Raw genomic sequence first — 19,190 nt, 5'->3', positions numbered from 1 at the left:
CCAAGAGACTGTGCCCAAGAGGTCGTGATTCTTTCTGGTGGAGCAGAGGAGGGGAGGGTCAGCCATCCAGCCATGAGGGAGCAGGGGACTGCAGGGGCAATGAGCAGCTCCATCTCGCTGCCATCTGCACTGGCGAGGATTTCGAGCCATCTGACAGACCCGTGACTGCTTGGGAGGTTCAGACCCAGGTGCTTGCGTATCTGCCTCCCTGGAGTTCTTTAAATGAAGATCCATCCTTTGTCCAAAACAGCCAGGCCAGGGGCTCACCCAGTGGCCAGGGTCTACCAGGCACCTCCTCTCCATCCTCACCATAAACACTTTTTTTCTTTCTTTCCTTTGTTACCACCCTTCTATCGCTACCCTTTCCTGCTCGTCCTTTCCACGCTGTTTCTTTATTCTAGCTCTGCCTTACTCGAGCAAATGGCATTACCAGATTCCAAATACAACACTCAGAGCTCCTCAACCCTCAAGTAAGATGCCATTGAGACTGGAGGCAGCAAGGGGGATCAGGTGGCCTTGGTAGGTCCTCCCCACCCAGAATCTAGCTCCAAACCCAGAAATCTGAGACCTCATGGAGAATCTCTGACTGCTGAGGACTAGTGCCTTCTGATATCATAGGATCCACACAGGATAAGGTGTCGAGGCCCACCGCTTCCTCCCACAAGGTGTTCTCCTTACCTTGTAGGATGGGGTCTCTGTGCCTGGGGTCTCGACCTGCACGACGATGTAGGCATGTAAGAAATTGGAGGCTATCATGTCTGGGACAAACGGTGTGTTTTCCTCTTGGAAGATGATGGCCACAATGTCATTTCCAATGTGTCTCTTTCTCTGGAGCTAAATAAAAAGTGTTGAGAGGTTATAAGCCAGTTAGGAACATCATGAAAGATGTTTTGGGGAAAGAGTGGGTTCACTTTCATTTGCACACAGGACACCTGAATTCTGAGTAAGAAGAGTTCGTGGTGGTTGTTTTGGAAATTTAAGAATGAAAATGCAGTAAATTTAAGATTGAAAGCACAGTACTAATGCCGGGCAGCAACGGGAGGAGTGCATGGAACACGCTTCGTGCTTTGTGTATCTTCTGAGTTGCTTTCCTATTTGGGGAAAACCAAGGGGGGTTCTTCTTTCAATCTTTTTTTTTTTTTTTTTTGAGACAGGGTCTCACTGTGTTGCCCAGGCTGGAGTGCGGTGGCGTGATCTCGGCTCACTGCAACCTCTGCCTCCCGGGTTCAAGTGATTCTCCCACCTTAGCCTCCGGAGTAGCTGGGATTACAGGTGCGTGCCACTACGCCCACTAATTTCTGTATTTTTTGATAGAGACAAGGTTTCACCATGTTGGCCAGGCTGGTCTTAAACTCCTGACCAGCCCGCCTCAGCCTCCAAAGTGCTGGGATTATAGGCGTAAGTCACTGCGCCTGACCTTCTTTCAATCTTTAGAAGCCACCAAAAAGGGAAAAAAAAATGGGGAAGATGGCCAAGTGCTTAGGTGGAGACTAGCAAGCATCTTACTGACCTCTACAGCATGCAGATCCCTGACTCAGGATTCGGCGAGAATATTTAAAAGGCAAGGCTGGGTCTTGCCCTGGTAGAGCCTGTCCTTTATCTGGGAGAAATACAAACACAGGAGAAGCCACCTGAGAAAACTAACAAAGCCGGCCGCCAGCAAGAGCTAAATCAGCTGCCGTGCACGAAAGGCCTGACAGCTCTGGAGATAGAGGGGAGGGGAAATCACAGGGCCCGACAGCAACCTGAGAGGGCTTCCTGGAGGAGGAGACACCTTGAAGATAGAGGGGAGGGGAAATCACAGGGCCCAACAGCAACCTGAGAGGGCTTCCTGGAGGAGGAGACGTCTTGAAGGTCAGGGGGTCTTGAAGGTGTGAATGAGAGGGATGAAGTGGCAGATCATGACAGCACTGATGACCTAGCTTGGCGCAGGTGGGATGGAAGGAGGATTCCCAACCATAACTCTATATCCCAAGCAGGGCCAGGTGCTTCTGGGTGTGACCTCGGCCACCAAGCAACTGCTGTATCCCTGGAACCACATCGGGCTGTTCATGCATGATATGAAATGTTAACCCTGTCCTGAAGTTCGAGGCTGCAGTGAGCTATGATCACACCACTGTACTCCAGCCTGGGTGACAGAGTGAGACCCCTTCACACACACACACACACACACACACACACACACACACACAAACCCTCTCCTGTACATCAAGTCCAGGCTAGGTGCCTGCCTATGCATTTGTTCTTTTATTAAGCACCTACTGCATGCAGTTCCTTCACATTGAGTTTCTCATTCCCTGAACACTGTTATACACCAAGCACCGTGCTGGGCGCTTTTACACAATTTACCTCACTTACTCCATGCACATCTTCCCATTTCTCAGGAAGAGAAAGCTAATATTTACTCAGTCCCCGCCAAGAGCCGAGCCCTGTGCCAACGTGTATTTCCCAGGAAACATACATAAGACTGAGAAGGCCCAGAGAGAACAGACCTCAGGCCCAGGCTGGGCAGCAGGTGAGAGGGGCCATGAGGGAACAGAGAGGCTGGAGGTGAAAGATTGAACGAAAACCCACTTTGGATACAAAAGGAATTCTGCTTCCATTTGTTTCTGGAACATTCGGTAGCTATTTTAGAGCCAACTCATAATCTCGTTTGCCAATTTCCTTCTTTCCTAAGAAGCCAGGCACTGTGTTTACAATTTTCCCTCCGTGCTCCCTCCCCAGTTCCTGCTCAGAGACACACAGGTCAGAGTTTGGGCAAAGGCCCACCTGCATTTCTTACTTTCCCAGACTGAAAAGGGGCAGAAGGCGGGCTCGGGGAACCGGGCTTGCAACAGCCGGGGACCAGCTGCGGCTCTCCCCAGGGATGCATGGCTGTCAGAGCAGCAAAGGGGGGCACACCAAGAAAGCAGTGGGGACAGGGGTCTCATCCAGGTCTCCCTGGTAGAGGTCAAGGCTGAATTTCCGCAGGTGTGGTGAGAGGAGCCTGTGAGATGAGGAAAGCTGAGGGTGGGGAAGGAATCTCACACAATAACCAGCCTTCCGTCACTGGGGCAGGAAGGGGGACAAAATGACCAGGGGCTGGACAGTGAACAGCTGTTCTATGGGAAGCTGGCCACGAGTTGGGCATCGTATGAACCCTAGTCAGAAATGTATGTAATCCCCACAATAACCCTCTATCGTGGGTGGTGTTACCCCCATTTTACAGATGAGAAAGTTAACTGGCTTGCCCAGAGTCACACGCCCCAAAGTGGCACAGCTGGCTTCCTACCCCCATCTGCAAACCCCACCATGCACACTTTACCACCACCGTCTATGACCAGGGCCCCCAGGCTCTGCTCTGTGCTTTGCCCCTAATAAACAGAGAAACCTCAAGGAAGTCTTATCACCACTGTGGGCTACAGTTTTCCCATCAGTCAACGTGGGAGAACCACAAGCCCTGCACTGCCTCCTGCCCAGGGCCACTGAGGCACGGCCTCGGCCAGAAACGCAACAGAACGGACGGCTGAGATGCGGCCTCAGCCAGAGACACAACAGAACGGACCACTGAGGCACGGCCTCGGCCAGAAACGCAGCAGAACGGACTATGACACTGCTATGCAGCTCAACGACTGGCCGGCTATGGGAACGAAAATGGGGAGGGCCGCAGTCCCTTAGCAGGTCAGACCAGAGGCGGGCCTTCACCTCGCACGCCCTGGGCTCCCAAAGCCCTCCCAAACCAGGTTACCTGCTGGGCGTCTCCCTCGGTAAATGGCAGCTTTGTGGAAACATGAAACATGATCTCCCTGTCCCGGAATGTCGTGTACACTGATTCCACCCCCGTCTGTCCGTGGGTCACATCCAGGCCTCCTCGGAAACTGTCAACAGAACAGGGCAGGAGATGGGGAGAAAAGACAGTGAGGCAAAGTAGGCAACTTAATGCAAGCTCCCCTAAGTGTACGCAGCAGAGCTTAGTCTCTCTAGGCCTCCATAAAATAAAGGGATAGAATTTCATATCTCGGAGAACCTTCTGGGCTTTAATATACTGTATTTCACCTATTCTAAGCCCCACGTTTTGTTTTGGTTTGAGTCAGGGGTTCACTCTATCATGACAAGACAGGAGAGCTGAGGGCAGAGCAAGCTGTGATGTGGGAAAAGCATGTAGATCTGTTCTTCCAGGTATATCAGCCCTGGCACTCTACCCACAAATCCATTATTTAAAGACAAAGCTGGCCAGGCACAGTGGCTCACGCCTGTCATGCCAGCACTTTGGGAGGGTGAGGCAGGCAGATCACCTGAGGTCAGCAATTCGAGACCAGCCTGGCCAACATGGTGAAACCCCGTGTCTACTAAAAATACAAAAGTTAGCCAGACATGGTGGCCCATTCCTGTAATCCCAGCTACTCAGGAGGCTGAGGCAGGAGAATCGCTTGAACCCAGGAGGCGGAGGTTACAGTGAGCTAAGATGGCACCACGGCACTTCAGCCTGGGCAACAAGAGTGAGACTCCATCAATAAAGAAAGGGAGGGAGGGAGGGAGGGAGGGAGGGAGGGAAGGAAGGAAGGAAGGAAGGAAGGAAGGAAGGAAGGAAGGAAGGAAGGAAGGAAGGAAGGAAGGAAGACAAAGCAGAACCTCCATTTCAAGCCTTGGCGGTGTCCACTCTACACTGGATGGTTATATGGGAAGGAAACTCATCCATCCACAATCCCAAACAAATGCCCGTCCCCAGTGCCAATGGCCCCCAAGGCTGGGCACAGGCCTTTCTTTGCTCTCTGCAAGGCCATGTCCAAGTCCTCTGCCCAGAGCTAGGGCAGCCGGCCATCCTGTTGGTTGGTGGGGAGCCCAATAGAGGAGCATCGGGAGTCAGCCAGAAGGGGCGGCAGATGCTCGACTCGTGCCCCGCTAGTCCCTGAGATAGAGGCCCAACCACCGCAGCACCCAGCCTGGGAGTATCCAGGGAAGTCCGTTCTCTGGCTGTCTCCTCACAGGAAGAAAGAAAGGCACTAAGGAACCGGGTGGGCTTCCAGGAGCTGTCCCTTCTGCCTTTATACACACGGCTGCCAGCCTTGATCAGTCTTCAGCAGATGCAGTTTCCTTTAAGAAAATGAGGTTGGGCGCGGTGGCTCAAGCCTGTAATCCCAGCACTTTGGGAGGCCGAGACGGGGGGATCACGAGGTCAGGAGATCGAGACCATCCTGGCTAACACGGTGAAACCCCGTCTCTACTAAAAAGTACAAAAAACTAGCCGGGCGAGGTGGCGGGCGCCTGTAGTCCCAGCTACTTAGGAGGCTGAGGCAGGAGAATGGCGTGAACCCGGGAGGCGGAGCTTGCAGTGAGCTAAGATCCGGCCACTGCACTCCAGCCCAGGTAACAAAGCGAGACTCCGTCTCAAAAAAAAAAAAAAAAAGAAAAAAAAAGAAAATGAAATAAGATGGACCTGGAATCTCAGCACCCCCAACACTACAATCAAGCCAGAAAATGTGTCCAGCCTGGCATGGCAGAAAGGATGCTGGACAAGGGGTCAGGAGCTCCGGGTTCTAGACCTGCTTCTGCCACTAAATCAGCACATGATCGTGGACAATTCGTTTAGTCTCTCTAGGCCTCCATAAAATAAAGGGATAGAATTTCATATCTCTGAGGACCTTCTGGGCTTTAATATACTGTATTTCACCTATTCTAAGGACCACGTTTTGTTTTGGTTTGAGTCCAGTGTTCACTCTATCATCCACGGTGGAGTGCAATGGTATAATCACAGCTCACTGCAGCCTCAACCTCCTGGGCTCATGTGATCCTCCCCACCTCAGCCTCCCAAGTAGCCGGGACCACAGGAGCACACCACAACAGTCGGCTAATTTTTTGTTTTTTGTGTTTTTTTTGAGACAGAATCTCGCTCTGTCGCCCAGGCTGGAGTGCAGTGGCCGGATCTCGGCTCACCGCAAGCTCCACCTCCCGGGTTCACACCATTCTCCTGCCTCAGCCTCCTGAGTACCTGGAACTACTGGTGCCCGCCACCATGCCTGGCTAATTTTTTGTATTTTTAATAGAGACAGGGTTTCACCGTGTTAGCCAGGATGGTCTCGATCTCCTGAACTCGTGATCCGCCCACCTTGGCCTCTCAGAGTGCTGGGATTACAGGCGTGAGCCACTGTGCCTGGCCCTAATTTTTATAATTTTTCATATTTTTGCAGTGACAGGGTCTCATCATATTGCCCAGGCTGGTCCCAAACTTCTGGGCTCAGGTGATCCACCTGTCTCGGCCTCCCAAAGTGCTGGGATTACAGGTGTGACCCACCATCCCTGGTCATTTTTTCACATTTTGTCACAGAATCTGTCTTATAATGATAGCATCTCAAAGTCAATGAAAGATAGCAAAATAAGAACAATAACAATAACGACTACCAGTGCATGGCACTTGCTTAAGTGTTTGGTGAGCATTATCTTATCTTAATTCCCCCCAAAACCTTGTAGGGCTGACACTATCTTTATCTCCCTTTTTTTTTTTTTTTTTTGAGATGGAGTCTCCCTCTGTTGCCCAGGCTGGAATGCAGTGGCGCAATCTTGGCTCACTGCAACCTCCGCCTTGTAGGTTCAAGAGATTCTCCTGCCTCAGCCTCCAGAGTAGCTGGGACTACAGGTCCACGCTACCACACCTGGCTAGTGTGTGTGTGTTTTGTATTTTTAGTGGAGACGGGGTTTCCCCATATTGGCCAGGCTGGTCTTGAACTCCTGACCTCGTGATCCACCCGCCTCAGCCTCCCAAAGGATCCCTCCCAGGGATCACAGGCGTGAGCCACTGTGCCTGGCCCTTCATCTCCCTTTTTACAGTGAGGAAACTGAAGCTTGTAGAGGTCACATCACTTATCCAAAGTCACAGAGCTCATAAGTGGTGGAGCGGGGGTTTTATCCAGGGTGTGACTGACTCCAGACAGCCAAGATGACCTTGAGGGAGGGAGAAGATGGAGGAAGAGAGGAAAGGAAAAAGGAGGAGTAAGGATAGAGAAGGAAGCAGAGGAAGAAAGCGATTAGTGAACCTCTGCTGCATGCCAGGCTCTGGTTTAGGTATTTTCACACCCGATGTGAGGAGCTCATGTCAATCTGGCTGCTGGAGTAAGGCATTCTGGGACCCGGAGCCATGTGCCAGCCACCAAGGACAAAACAGGCTGGCCAGGTCTGGACTCATCCCAAATGTGGCCTTGGCCAAGGAAAATCAAGGGTCAGAGTTTTCCAAGCAATGGCCCCAGTGTTCTATCTTACTACCCACTTAAAAAAACATAGACTGGGCCAGGCGCAATGGCTCACGCCTGTAATCCCAGCACTTTGGGAGGCCGAGGCGGGCAGATTACGAGGTTAGAAGATCAAGACCATCCTGACCAAAATGGTAAAACCCTGTCTCTACTAAAAATACAAAAATTAGCCAGGCGTGGTGGCAGGCGCCTGTAATCCCAGCTACTTGGGAGGCTGATGCAGGAGAATAACTTGGACCCAGGAGACAAAGGTTGCAGTGAGCCGAGATCGCACCGCTGCGCTCCAGCCTGGCGACAGAGCATGACTCCGTCTCAAAGAAAAAAAGCAGGCCGGGCACAGTGGCTCACGCCTGTAATCCCAGCACTTTGGGAGGCCAAAGCAGGCAGATCACGAGGTCAGGAGATCGAGACCATCCTGGCTAACATGGTGAAACCCCGTCTCTACTAAAAATACAAAAAACTAGCCGGGCGAGGTGGCGGCGCCTGTAGTCCCAGCTACTCAGGAGGCTGAGGCAGGAGAATGGCGTGAACCCGGGAGGCGGAGGTTGCAGTGAGCCGAGATCGTGCCACTGCACTCCAGCCTGGGTGACAGAGTGAGACTCCGTCTCAAAGAAAAAAAAAAAAGCATAGACAAAGCAAGACTCTGTCTCCAAAAATAAAAAAATAAAAAATAAAACAAAACAGGTCATTTCCCCCCAAAACTGCATGGGGCTCCCTTTCCCACACACCTGGCAGGTGAGTGACAGGGAAGGTGGATTCCTCCCATTCTCAGTCTGGGCCAAAGGTAAGTAGGAAGGCAAGTACAGGGCCAAACGTGAATGCCTTCAGGGAAATCTGCCACACTGGATCACTCCTTGGACCCCTGATTCCTTAGGAATACAGTGAGTGATCAGATCCTGGAAAGCCATCCCTCATTTCTTGTGTGTTTTTAACTCTCACGTGCTCCCTGAGGACTGAGCTGTCTGCCCCTTGCCCTTCCTCTAGTGCCCTTGTTGATGGAACTAGAGCTGTCACTTGGCTAAAACCCACCCTTTGAAATCCTGCAGTGTGATCGTGTCCCCCAGCAGGTCCAAGAACTCCTTAAAAGCTGGGCTCTCCTCATTGTTCCCAAATAGCTCCTCCTCCAGGGTCTGAAAGAGAAACAGGAATAAGGGCAGGAATTAGAAAAATCCTTTGTGATGCTAAAGGAAGGAATATGGTTGCCCAGACACCTGGTCCCTTTCTTCCTCTCTCCCTATCTCCCAGCACATCCACCGTAGCTGCCCTCGGTGGGACTGGGGCAGAGGGAGGACAGACTGGTGGAGACTCACTCCCAGCAGTGAGTGAGGTGGTTGGATCACTTGAGGTCAGGAGTTCAAGACCAGCCTGGCCAACATGGTGAAACCCCATCTCTACTAAAAAGACAAAAAGTAACTGGGCATAGTGGTGGGTGCCTGTAACCCCAGCTACTCAGCAGACTGAGACAGGAGAATTGCTTGAGCCTGGGAAGCAGAGGTTGCAGTGAGCCAAGATCATGCCATTGCACGCCAGTCTGGGTGACAGAGTGAGACCTTGTCTCAAAAAAAAAAAGAAAGGAAAATATAAAGAACTCTCAAAACTCTAAAGTAATCAAAACCACAATGATATACCACTTCCCACTTACTAGGGCGGCCACGATGAAAAATAAAGGCAATAAAAGGTAATAACAAGTGTTGGTGAGGGTGTGGAGAAACCAGAACCATCACACGCTGCTGCTGAAAATGGAAAATGACACAGCCACTGCGGAAAGCAGTCCGGCAGTTCCTCAAAAGGCTAAATGCAGAGTCACCATATGACTTGGCAACTTCACTCCCTGGCATACACCGAAGGCTAAACACAGTCACCATAGGATCCGGCGACTTCACTCCCGGGCATATACCAAAGGCTAACCACAGAGTCACCATAGGATCCAGGCACATACTGAAGGTTAACTACAGTCACCATAGGATCCAGGCATATACCAAAGGCTAAACACAGAGTCACCATAGGATCCAGAAACTTCACTCTGAGGTATATACCAAACTTGTATATGAGGTATAAACCAAAGTTGCCGGATCCGGCAACTTCACTCTCAGGTATATACCAAAGAGAAATGAAAACACGTCCATGTCCACAGAAAATGTATACATGAATATCAATAGCAGCACTATTTGTAATAGCCCTAAAGGAGAAAGAACCCAAATGTCCTTCCGAGGAATAGATAGACAAAATGTGGGCTATCCACACAATGGAATATTATCTGGCCATAAACAAGGAACAACGTGCTGATACATACTATGACCTGGATAAACCCTGAAAACATTACGCTGAGTGAAAGAAACCAGACACAAAAGGCCACATATTATGATTCCATTTGTAAAAGGTCTAGAATAGGCAAATCTATAGAGACAGAAATTAGATTAGGGTTGGCAGGAGCTAAAGGAAAGAGGGATGGGGAGTGACTGCTGGTGCGTGTGGGGTTTCTTTTGGGAGTGATGAAAATGTTCTGTAGTGAGGACAGGTGCACAATTCTGTGGTTACACTACAAACCACTGAATTGTATACTTTATTGAGATATAAATTACATAACTATGAATTATACGGTATGAGAATTATGCTGATGTGCTCAATAAAGCTGTTATTTTAAAAAATATTTTTAACTCAACAGTTTAAAAAAATCCAATTAGAAAATGGTCAAAAGACATGAAAACAGCCAGGTGCAGTGGCTCACGCCTGTAATTCCAGCACTATGGGAGGCCAAGGCAGGCGGATCACTTGAGGTCCAGAGTTCAAAACCAGCCTGGCCGACATGGCGAAACTTCGTCTCTACTAAAAATGCAAAAATCAGCTGGGCATGGTGGCAAGTGCCTGTAGTCCCAGCTACCTGGGAGGCTGAGGTGGGAGGATCACTGGAACCTGGGAGGCAGAGGTTGCAGTGAGCCGAGATCGCACCACTGCACTCCAGCCTGGGTGACAGAGTGAGACCCTGTCTCAAAAAAACAAAAGACATGAACAGGCATTTCCCTTGAGAGGATATACAGATGGCAAATAAGCACATGAAAAGATGTCCAACATCATTAGCCATTCGAGAAATGCAAATTAAAACCATAAGGTAATATCGTTACACAACTATCAGAATGGTTAAAATAAAAAATAGTCACAACACCAAATGCTGGCAAGGTTATAGAGAAACTGGATCATTGCTGGTGAGAAGAACCACTCTAGAAAACAGTTTGCAGTTTCTTTTTTCTTTAGAGATGGAGTCTTTTTCAGACGGAGTCTCGCTCTGTCGCCCAGGCTGGAGTGCAGTGGCGCAATCTCAGCTCACAGCAACCTCCGCCTCCTGTGTTCAAGCAATTCTCCTGCCCCAGCCTCCCGAGTAGCTGGGACTACAGGTGCCCACCACCACACCTGGCTGATTTTTTTTTGTATTTTTAGGAGAGACGGGGTTTCACCGCGTTAGCCAGGATGGCCTCAATCTCCTGCCCTCGTGATCCACCCACCTCGGCCTCCCAAAGTGCTGGGATTATAGGCGTGAGCCACTTCGCCCAGCTGGCAGTTTCTTACAAAACTAAACACATAATTATCATACAACACAGCAGCTGTATTCCTAAGCATTTATCCCAGAGAAATGAAAACTTATGTTCACACAAAAACCTACATACAGATGTTCACAGCAACTTTATTCATAATAGCCAAAAATGGCTTTCAGTGGGTGATGGTTACACACGAACTGTGGTACCGTTATAATACCATGGAATACTACTCAGCAACGAAAAAGAACACAGTATTGATACACCCAAGAACCTGGATTCATCTTGCTGACTGGAAAAAAGCCAATGTCAAATGGTTATATACTATATGACTCCATTTATATATCGTTTTGAAATAACAATGTTTTAGAAATTGGAGAACAGATGAGCGGTTGTCAGGGGTTACGGACCGGAGCTGAGAGACTGATGTCCACATCCTGGTTGCAGTATTGTGCTATCATTTTGTAAGACATTACTTTGGGGGGAAAGTAGGTAAAGGGTACATGAGATCTCACTGTATCATTTTTTACAACTCTATGTGAATCTACAAATACCTAAAGATAAAAAGGTTAGTAATTTTTTTTTTTTTTTTTTTGAGATGGAGTTTCGCTCTTGCTGCTCTGGCTGGAGTGCAATGGCACAATCTCGGCTCACTGCAACCTCTGCCTCCCAGGTTCAAGCGATTCTCCTGCCTTAGACTCCCAAGTAGCTGGGACTATAGGTGCCCACCACCACGCCTGACTAATTTTGTAAAAATCAAAGTTGAAAACAGTAGCGAGCTCTGCAAACAGTAACAGGCTTCAAACAGGGCCTGTTCAACAGGCTCTACCCACAGTGGCAGGATCTGCAAACAGCTGAGGTTCTGCAAACATGCACAGGCTGCCATGAAGAGCTGCAGACGATACAAAAACACTCTAGCCTACCAATCACTTCAACAGAATGTCTTCAGAAGGTAATTGTAACAATAACAACAACAAAAAGCAGACCTCAGGCTCCACGCCTTCAACAGGTAACAGAATCTGATAGATTTCAACAATTCTATTTTGCTTTTTATAGAATTTATTTTAGAATTACCTTCATTTCACGATAAATGATACTGGTTTTCCAGTTAGAGGAGTGATATAAAATTTCCTTTAAAAATAAATGCATGTGGCTGGGCGCGGTGGCTCACACCTGTAATCCCAGCACTTTGGGAGGCTGAGATGGGTGATCACCTGAGGTCGGGAGTTCGAGACCAGCCTGACCAACACGGTGAAACCCCGTCTCTATTACAAATACAAAATTATCCAGGTGTGGTGGTGGCTGCCTGTAATCCCGGGCTACTCGGGGGACTGAGGCAGAATTGCTTGAACCCGGGAAGCGGAGGTTGCAGTGAGCCAAGATCGCGACATTGCACTCCAGTTTAGGCAACGAGAGCAAAACTCCGTCTCAAAAAAATAAAAATAAAAATAAAAAATAAATGCATGGAAGTTTCAAAAAAACTTTTTGAAGAAAATATTCAGTTAACAGTATAGGTGTGATAAAGATATTAACAGTGGCATAGGGTGAAACAAATGCTATGATACGGATCCTGGATACGGTCTGTGAATGTCTGAAGGCTGGGAAACTCTGCACTCTAGAAGGGGCCAACTAACTGCAGCCCAGGGGCCGAGTCTGGCCTGCTGCCTGTGTTTATCGATAAAGTTTTATTGGAACGCAGACAGGCCAACTCATTTATCTATTGTCTATTGCTACTTCTGCACCAGCAAGGCAAAGGTGAGCAGCTATCACAGAGACTCCAAGGCCCATGAAATCTAAAATATTTACTCTCTGGCCCTTTACCCAAACAAGTTTGCCAATCCCTGATCTATAGCATGCCATGAAGGTGTCACAACTCTAGCCGCATGTCCTACTTGCCCCAGGTCATGAGGCCAGAGTGTGGAAGAGCAGCTGCCTCCAGGCAACCTACATCTCTCACTAGAAAAACAATCCAGCGCGTGTGCTCTGGGACACGCACTTCTCTTGCAGGATTCACATCCAGCCTGAGAGTTGCCTTGCCATTACTTTGATACTGGCCTTGAGCTTGACCACGCACTCAGGGAGGGGTCTTAGTTATCGCCGTATCCCCCAGAGCGCACGGCACAGTGCACAGCAAACACAAGACTTAGGTGAAGCTCATTTCTATCCGGAGACCAGCATAGGGCTTGGAGGCAACAAATGTTCATATTAAATGTCCCCCAGAAGCAGGTGTGCAAAACAACAATCTGCCTAGGTTCTTTAAAAAAAAAAAAAAAAATTATCTTCTTGGCTTTTTCCCCCACAGCAGCATCAGGCACATAAACAATACACAGACTCCCTCTCCGAGATGGATGGCTCATGTTCAGTAATTATAACTTTGCTGGAACATTGGATTATAATCACCTCACAAGCTCTGCTTTGGTAAATTTCACAAGCAAAGAACTTTCATTAGGGGGTTTTATTAGCAAAGCTATATAAAATAAAAATGTAATATGTGAAAATGATTACAGTAGCTACCTGAATAATCTCCCTTAAATTATAAGATTCATCAGTGTTAGTCTTGCAGATCCTAAACTCTTCATCTAATTAGAATATTTTTAAGCAAACACGTGTCTCTTAAGGTCCAATATCTCTAAATGAGAACATCAGGTGTCGTCTAACCAAGAAAGATATCATCATGCAAAAAAAAAAAAAAAAAAAGAGATAACATCAGAAGATACTATTAACCTGCCATTAGTAGGGCCAACATTTTTATTAATTCATTAATTCACATAACAATGGAGTGTATTTATATGAAGGTGTATTTATAGGCAAGGCTCTTAGATGATACAAAGATGAAAGGGGCGTGGAACTTTCCTCTCAAAGAGCCTCGGTGAGGAAACCGTGTGTTCAGTTAACCCCTCTACTTGGGATGTTAATAATTGTTCGTGGTAGGAAAGAGGTAAGGAAGACGGGAAGTTTATGTAAGTACGGAAACCACTAAGTTCAACAAAGTTATAAATTGTCCTTTACTTTGGGGGTTCTTAAAGCCTTTAAAAGGTCCCCACACAAGTGACAATGCCTCCCCAGGTCATTTGCTCACGGAGTACACCATCAGACCAGCATTCACGGAACACATTTTGAGAAACATGATTCTGGCCAGTTAACTCCAAAGCAACGTGTGAGTGCTACCAAAGACAGGCTGAGCAGTGGTGTGCTGGCAAATTTTGAGTCACTGACTCTCCAAAGGAGGAAGATAGAAACCCTGGTGTTTGCCAATTTTCATAGAGTAAATACTTCCACCACGGTTGACTTCAAGCTGCCAACATGACGTCACGGAACAGAGTCGTGAAGAGACGCACCCACCCATCCATCACAATACTCAAGTTCGGGGAGAAAAAGTTCATTCCCACTGGGGAGAAATTTGGGCAAGGAGAGAGCAGCCTATGCTCCTCCATTCCCTCGACCTAGTCTGGTTTTTCTTATAACCAGCAGCCCATAAATACATATAAGCTGAGGCAGCCGGGAAGAGTGAGAATTTGCTATATGAAAAAAACGACATCCCTGTTTAAGGACGTGCAGACCTTTTTGTAAGAAGTAGCCTTGCTGGAAAGTTCTGCCACCTCCAGTCTAATTCATACCTTAAATGGGACCATTGTATTCCAAATGCTTAAGAACGCAGGTCAGGGCTCCCGCGTTCAGGGTGGGGATAAAAAGAGTCCTAAGTGAGAAACCACGGGATACGGTCACCGGTATGGACGGTGTTGCTTACCTGCCTGGCTTTTTGATAAATGACTCCGAATTTGAATGTGTTGTTGACTTCATGCTCATCATAGGACACAATCATTTGGGAGGCCTGGAAAATGTGGCAAGAAAAAAAATCAACATTTGTTCAATTCGGAAGCAAGAGAGAAAGCACAGGGAAGGAGAAGCACCCAATTGGGTAGAGAATGTGTCCCCGGGTATGAAACCTCCACATACACGGAGGGAAAGAAATAGTAAGGAGACAGTCAGGCGGCAGCTCCAGAGTCAGCTAGCTTCTAGAACTTGGGCTTCTCCAGTAGGAACCAAACCACTGTATCGCTCATTCCACTCCTGCCCAGATGTGCCAGCCAAGGCTCGGGGGCACACGTGTCCAGCAGTTTATTTGACCCCCGTGTTGAATCTGTGGTGTCAAAAGTGAAGCCAGAACCCCAAAACTGGTCAGCAAGGATAACTGTAGGCCTAATTCCACCTCCAACCAGCAGCGCGATTCTCAGCAAGTCACCGCTCCTGACCACACGTCAATCCCCTCCGCATGAAATGAGAGGTCTCTGAGGAGAACACGCTAAGGAGGAACATACCCCAATACAATAGGCAAAGAAGGAATGTTTACAACCTGACTCCTGCCCTATCTCATTTTCCATCACGCATCACAGAGGTGATGACTGAGATCAGAAAAGTTAAACTCCAGGTATTTTGGGGTTTTTTTGTTTGTTTGTTTTTGAGGCGGAGTCTCGCTCTGTCCCCCAGGCTGGAGTTCAGTGGCGTGGTCTCGGCTCACTGCAACCTCCGCCTCCTGGGTTCAAGCGAGTCTCCTGCCTCAGCCTCCCGAGCAGTTGGGATTACAGGTCCCCACCATCACGCCGGCTAATTTTTGTATTTTTAGTAGAGACGGGGGTTTCACCATGTTGGCCAGGCTGGTCTCGAACTCCTGACCTCAAGTGATCCACCCACCTCGGCCTCTCAAAGGGCTGAGGTTACAGGCGTGAGCTACCACGCCCAGCCTAAACTTCAGCTTTGAATCCACTGTTTTTACCTATGTAGCTTTGAGTGAGCTGCTTCTCTGGAGCTCAGTTTCCTCTTCTGTTAAATGCAGATGTGTGGTTATGAAGATTCAACAAGAAAGAATTGAGCACAGAGCAGCCAGCATCACCATCATCATCAACAGCTATATGACCTTCCAGAAATATCAGAGCTGAACCAGCTTATTGGGGAAGAAAAGATTTGGGAGTGTTGGGATAATCTCAGCAATAAAAAGGAGGGATTCTCAGTGTGGACACTTGAAACTTGAAGGTCCCTTCCAACTTTTACATTAAAAATAAAAAGACAAGAAAATTGAGTATCATTTTTCACCTGTGCAAGGAATACTAATGGATCGTCTTAAAACTGGTCTAGGAAAACAACCTTGGTGGGTGTTATGGACAATTAACTGTTAAAGTTATTTTAAGTTATCTGTGTTTAGCAGAGTACTTTCAACTTGAGTGATCTCAGCTGAATTTGAAGACTATTAATAAGTTATGTTTGGAAGTTTTAACTTCAATGAAGTAATTATTTGCTACGAAAGACACAAACATTACATTACTGAACAAAAATGGCGCAATATCTTTGTTTTTGTTTTGTTTTGTATTTTATGAGGCTCCCGAGAATCAACCCAACTAACGCATTTCAATTCACTTGAATGAGAAACGTGTTTAGTATCAAAAGAGCCCAAGAAGGCACTGGGGTGAAAGGTTCAATCTCAGAGTTTGGTCCATTACCGTGGTGTGCTTTCTGGCCACTTTGCACAATGTAGATTTGAAGTGTAGTGGTGACAACATGAAATGTGACGTTCGAAAAAAAAAAAAGGAGGGATTCAGCCACACGTTATGCGAGAGGAAGAACAAACCAGGAACAACTTATTGGCTGGAATCTGTGGCCTGTGTGAAGTTGCCACACACTGTATATCTCTGGGAGGCTCTCAGCTGTCAGCTGTCTGGGGAAACGGACGCTTCGCAGCTCCCCCGGCGAGGGCGCTGGAGCCTCCCTCCACTCCTGCCTGGGTGAGTCACAGGGGAGGAACAGCTGCCCTGCCAGGGAGAGGCACCAGGCCATGGAGAACTTCCAAAGGATGTTCTAAACTCTGCAAATTTTAAAAACACACACATGTGCGCATCTCAGCCAGATGTACATCCCAGTCAGACTCAGCGGTCCTTCAAATATAGAAAACATGAAAATACAGCTGCTCTTCCATTACTACCAAGGCCCGAGGCTTTCCAAGCGATAGAGAGAACTGGGCAAATAAACACCATTGGTTCTCTCGGTGGCTATGAGTTGACAACCAAAATTGCCAAACCTGTAGTTAAGTTAGACCTTTATGATGGGGTTTTAATGTTTGGTTAAACCCCACTCATTCAGTTGTCATTATAAAGGGGAGGTCAGTCTCAATGAGAGAAAATGTTCAATGAAGTGTAGCATGCTCCCGGTATCAACAGATGCTAAAATAGTGCAACAGAGGCACGTGGAAGACGAAAGGCTCTGTGCAGGAGAGGACTCCGCCATTCGCTCAGCCCCTGCAGAGGGATACATGGCTGCTTCTGAGAGTGACATGCCTGATCATGGACACTGAAAGCGTTTGTTCCAGCCAGGCGCGGGGGCGCACGCCTGTCATCCCAGCACTTTGGGAGGCCAAGGAGGGCAGATCACCTGAGGTCAGTTCGAGACCATCCTGGCCAACATGGTGAAATGCCCGTCTCTACTAAAAATACAAAAATTAGCTGGGCATGGTGGCGGGCACCACCAGTTCCAGCTACTTGGGAGGCTGAGGCAGGAGAATCGCTTGAACCCGGGAGGCGGGGTTTGCAGTGAGCCGAGATTACGCCACTGCACTCCAGCCTGGGTGACAGAGCCTTACTCTGTCTCAAAAAAAAAAAAAAAAAAGGTGTTTGTTCCAGGGGATTCTGGATGTCTCCACTGGGACGGGGCCTCTCTTCCTCACCAGACATTTCATCTCATGGGTCCTGGTTGTCAGAGTTGGGACTAAGAGGATAGACAGAGCCGGCCCCAGCAGGCCTCAGCTGCTGCAGCGTGACCCAGACAGAAGCACGGCTCTGCTTCCATTTTCCCTCTCCAGAGCCTGCCGGCCCATGAAGAGGCAGCCGACGCACGGGGTCTTTTCCTGTGGCCAATTTCAAGCAATTCACTGTCCGTGGGGGATGTAAGTCCTCTCATGCCACAATTATTCTTCAGTGGGTTTATTATTATTGCTTCTCTTCCCACTCACATTCCCATATGAGAACTGGGGTCAATATCAGACCAATGCAAAGGAAACTGGTATCAGAAAACCAGTCGGTTTATAAATGAAGGCAGCAGAGGCTCATACGGCCTGAGAGCTGCAGTAACACGGGCAATGCGGGGGGCAGCTGTCTGGCCTTTCTCTTCTTTGTGAGCGTCTGCCTGCTGTACCTCCCGCCCCTCTGTGACAGCAGACTGGATCTGCACCAGCCGCCAGCGACAGAGTCACGACCCCTGCAGCACTGGCCTCAGGGAGGTACCACTGAGGTGTGCTGGAGAAGCTACAACACTGCTACCCTCTGTCACCTTCACAGTAGCCTGGGGACCAACTCAACTGGGCCGGAGACCTGGGCATGGCTGAGGATGGGTTCCCAGTGGACCAGCTTGTGAAGGGGTGGGCAGGGAGAGAGGGAGACCCCACGAAACCCCACTACGATGCAGAGAACTCCCCAAAAAGCCACAGATCTGCAAATCCTCGCCAAGCGGCAGGGCCCCTGTGTTGGGAGGCATGAGAGAGAACTGCCCAAAAAGCCACAGGTCTGCAAATCCTCGCCGAGCGGCAGGGCCCCTGTGCTGGGAGGCATGAAGGTCCTCACCTTGGGGTACAGGACAGGGTTGAATCTCAGTCCCACTGCATCATCACAGAAAGCCTGAAAGGGAGAAGAACACGCAGGTCAAGGATGACATCTGCAGAGGACATCTGGGCTCCTCTGCCCACCGGGACAACGCAGCATGGGAGGGTGAGGCACGTGGGTCAGGAGGCCTGGGCCGGGATTCTGCCTGCCGCTCACTAACACGTGCCCAGGCAAGTCGACTACCCTTTCCGGGGTTTGCTGATAAAGTGCGGGAAGGGATTAGACAGAGCCTGAGGCTCGTCTCCGTTCCGGCCTGAAGACAAGGCCAAAAACCATCCAGCCCACGACTGCCACCAAACGTATCCAGCACAATTCTGTGACATTCCTGCTCCCAGAGTGAGGGTCCAACCAACCCAGCTGACTGTCTCGCTCACCCCACTTTGCTAACTCAGTTCCCAGGTTCGCAGGCTCCTCACTCAAGGGGGTGCTCAATCTGGATCATCCTTCAGCCCAACTCAGGCCTCTCCTCTGCTGTGAAGGCTCCCCTGGCCACCCTGCCCCACCCCTCCACGGACGTCCTACGGCGCTCAGCACATCCGGCCCCGTCCTTCTACTTCTCTCACCTCCCAAACTAGCTGTTCATGGAGGATACTGTTTCTAAGCAGCCTCCGCAACAAGGATGAGCTGTGGAGGATGTAAGAATGACAGAGGCATCTGCCCACAGCCCTCCCGGACCCCCATCAGTGCGGTCAAGGGCCAAAGAGTAAAGCGGCCACCCCTTCCCGAAGGGCTGAGCCTACCCAGGACGCGCCTGCACCCCACTCCAGAGGCCAGCCCTGGGCTGAGAGAGGAAG

The 19,190-nt window shown here is 49.1% G+C and overlaps 1 protein-coding gene across 9 annotated transcripts in view; it reads right to left on the bottom strand.

The window, feature by feature from the left end:
* Nucleotides 1–19,190, bottom strand: part of RAP1GAP2 (RAP1 GTPase activating protein 2) — a 299,993-nt gene that overhangs the window by 38,426 nt on the left and 242,377 nt on the right. For all 9 annotated transcript variants that reach the window (XM_077969813.1, XM_077969814.1, XM_028835883.2 and 6 more), the window contains 5 exons: nucleotides 18,358–18,411; nucleotides 14,502–14,585; nucleotides 8,253–8,353; nucleotides 3,728–3,857; nucleotides 679–834 (listed from right to left, as the gene is read on the bottom strand). In XM_077969813.1, the coding sequence (XP_077825939.1) occupies nucleotides 679–834; nucleotides 3,728–3,857; nucleotides 8,253–8,353; nucleotides 14,502–14,585; nucleotides 18,358–18,411 (525 nt within the window). The remainder of the gene's footprint in view (nucleotides 1–678; nucleotides 835–3,727; nucleotides 3,858–8,252; nucleotides 8,354–14,501; nucleotides 14,586–18,357; nucleotides 18,412–19,190) is intronic.

The sequence above is a fragment of the Macaca mulatta genome, chromosome 16 (assembly GCF_049350105.2).
Source record: "Macaca mulatta isolate MMU2019108-1 chromosome 16, T2T-MMU8v2.0, whole genome shotgun sequence".
NCBI classification, from domain to species: Eukaryota; Metazoa; Chordata; class Mammalia; order Primates; family Cercopithecidae; genus Macaca; species Macaca mulatta.
This window is presented reverse-complemented; position numbering and strand designations above follow the sequence as displayed.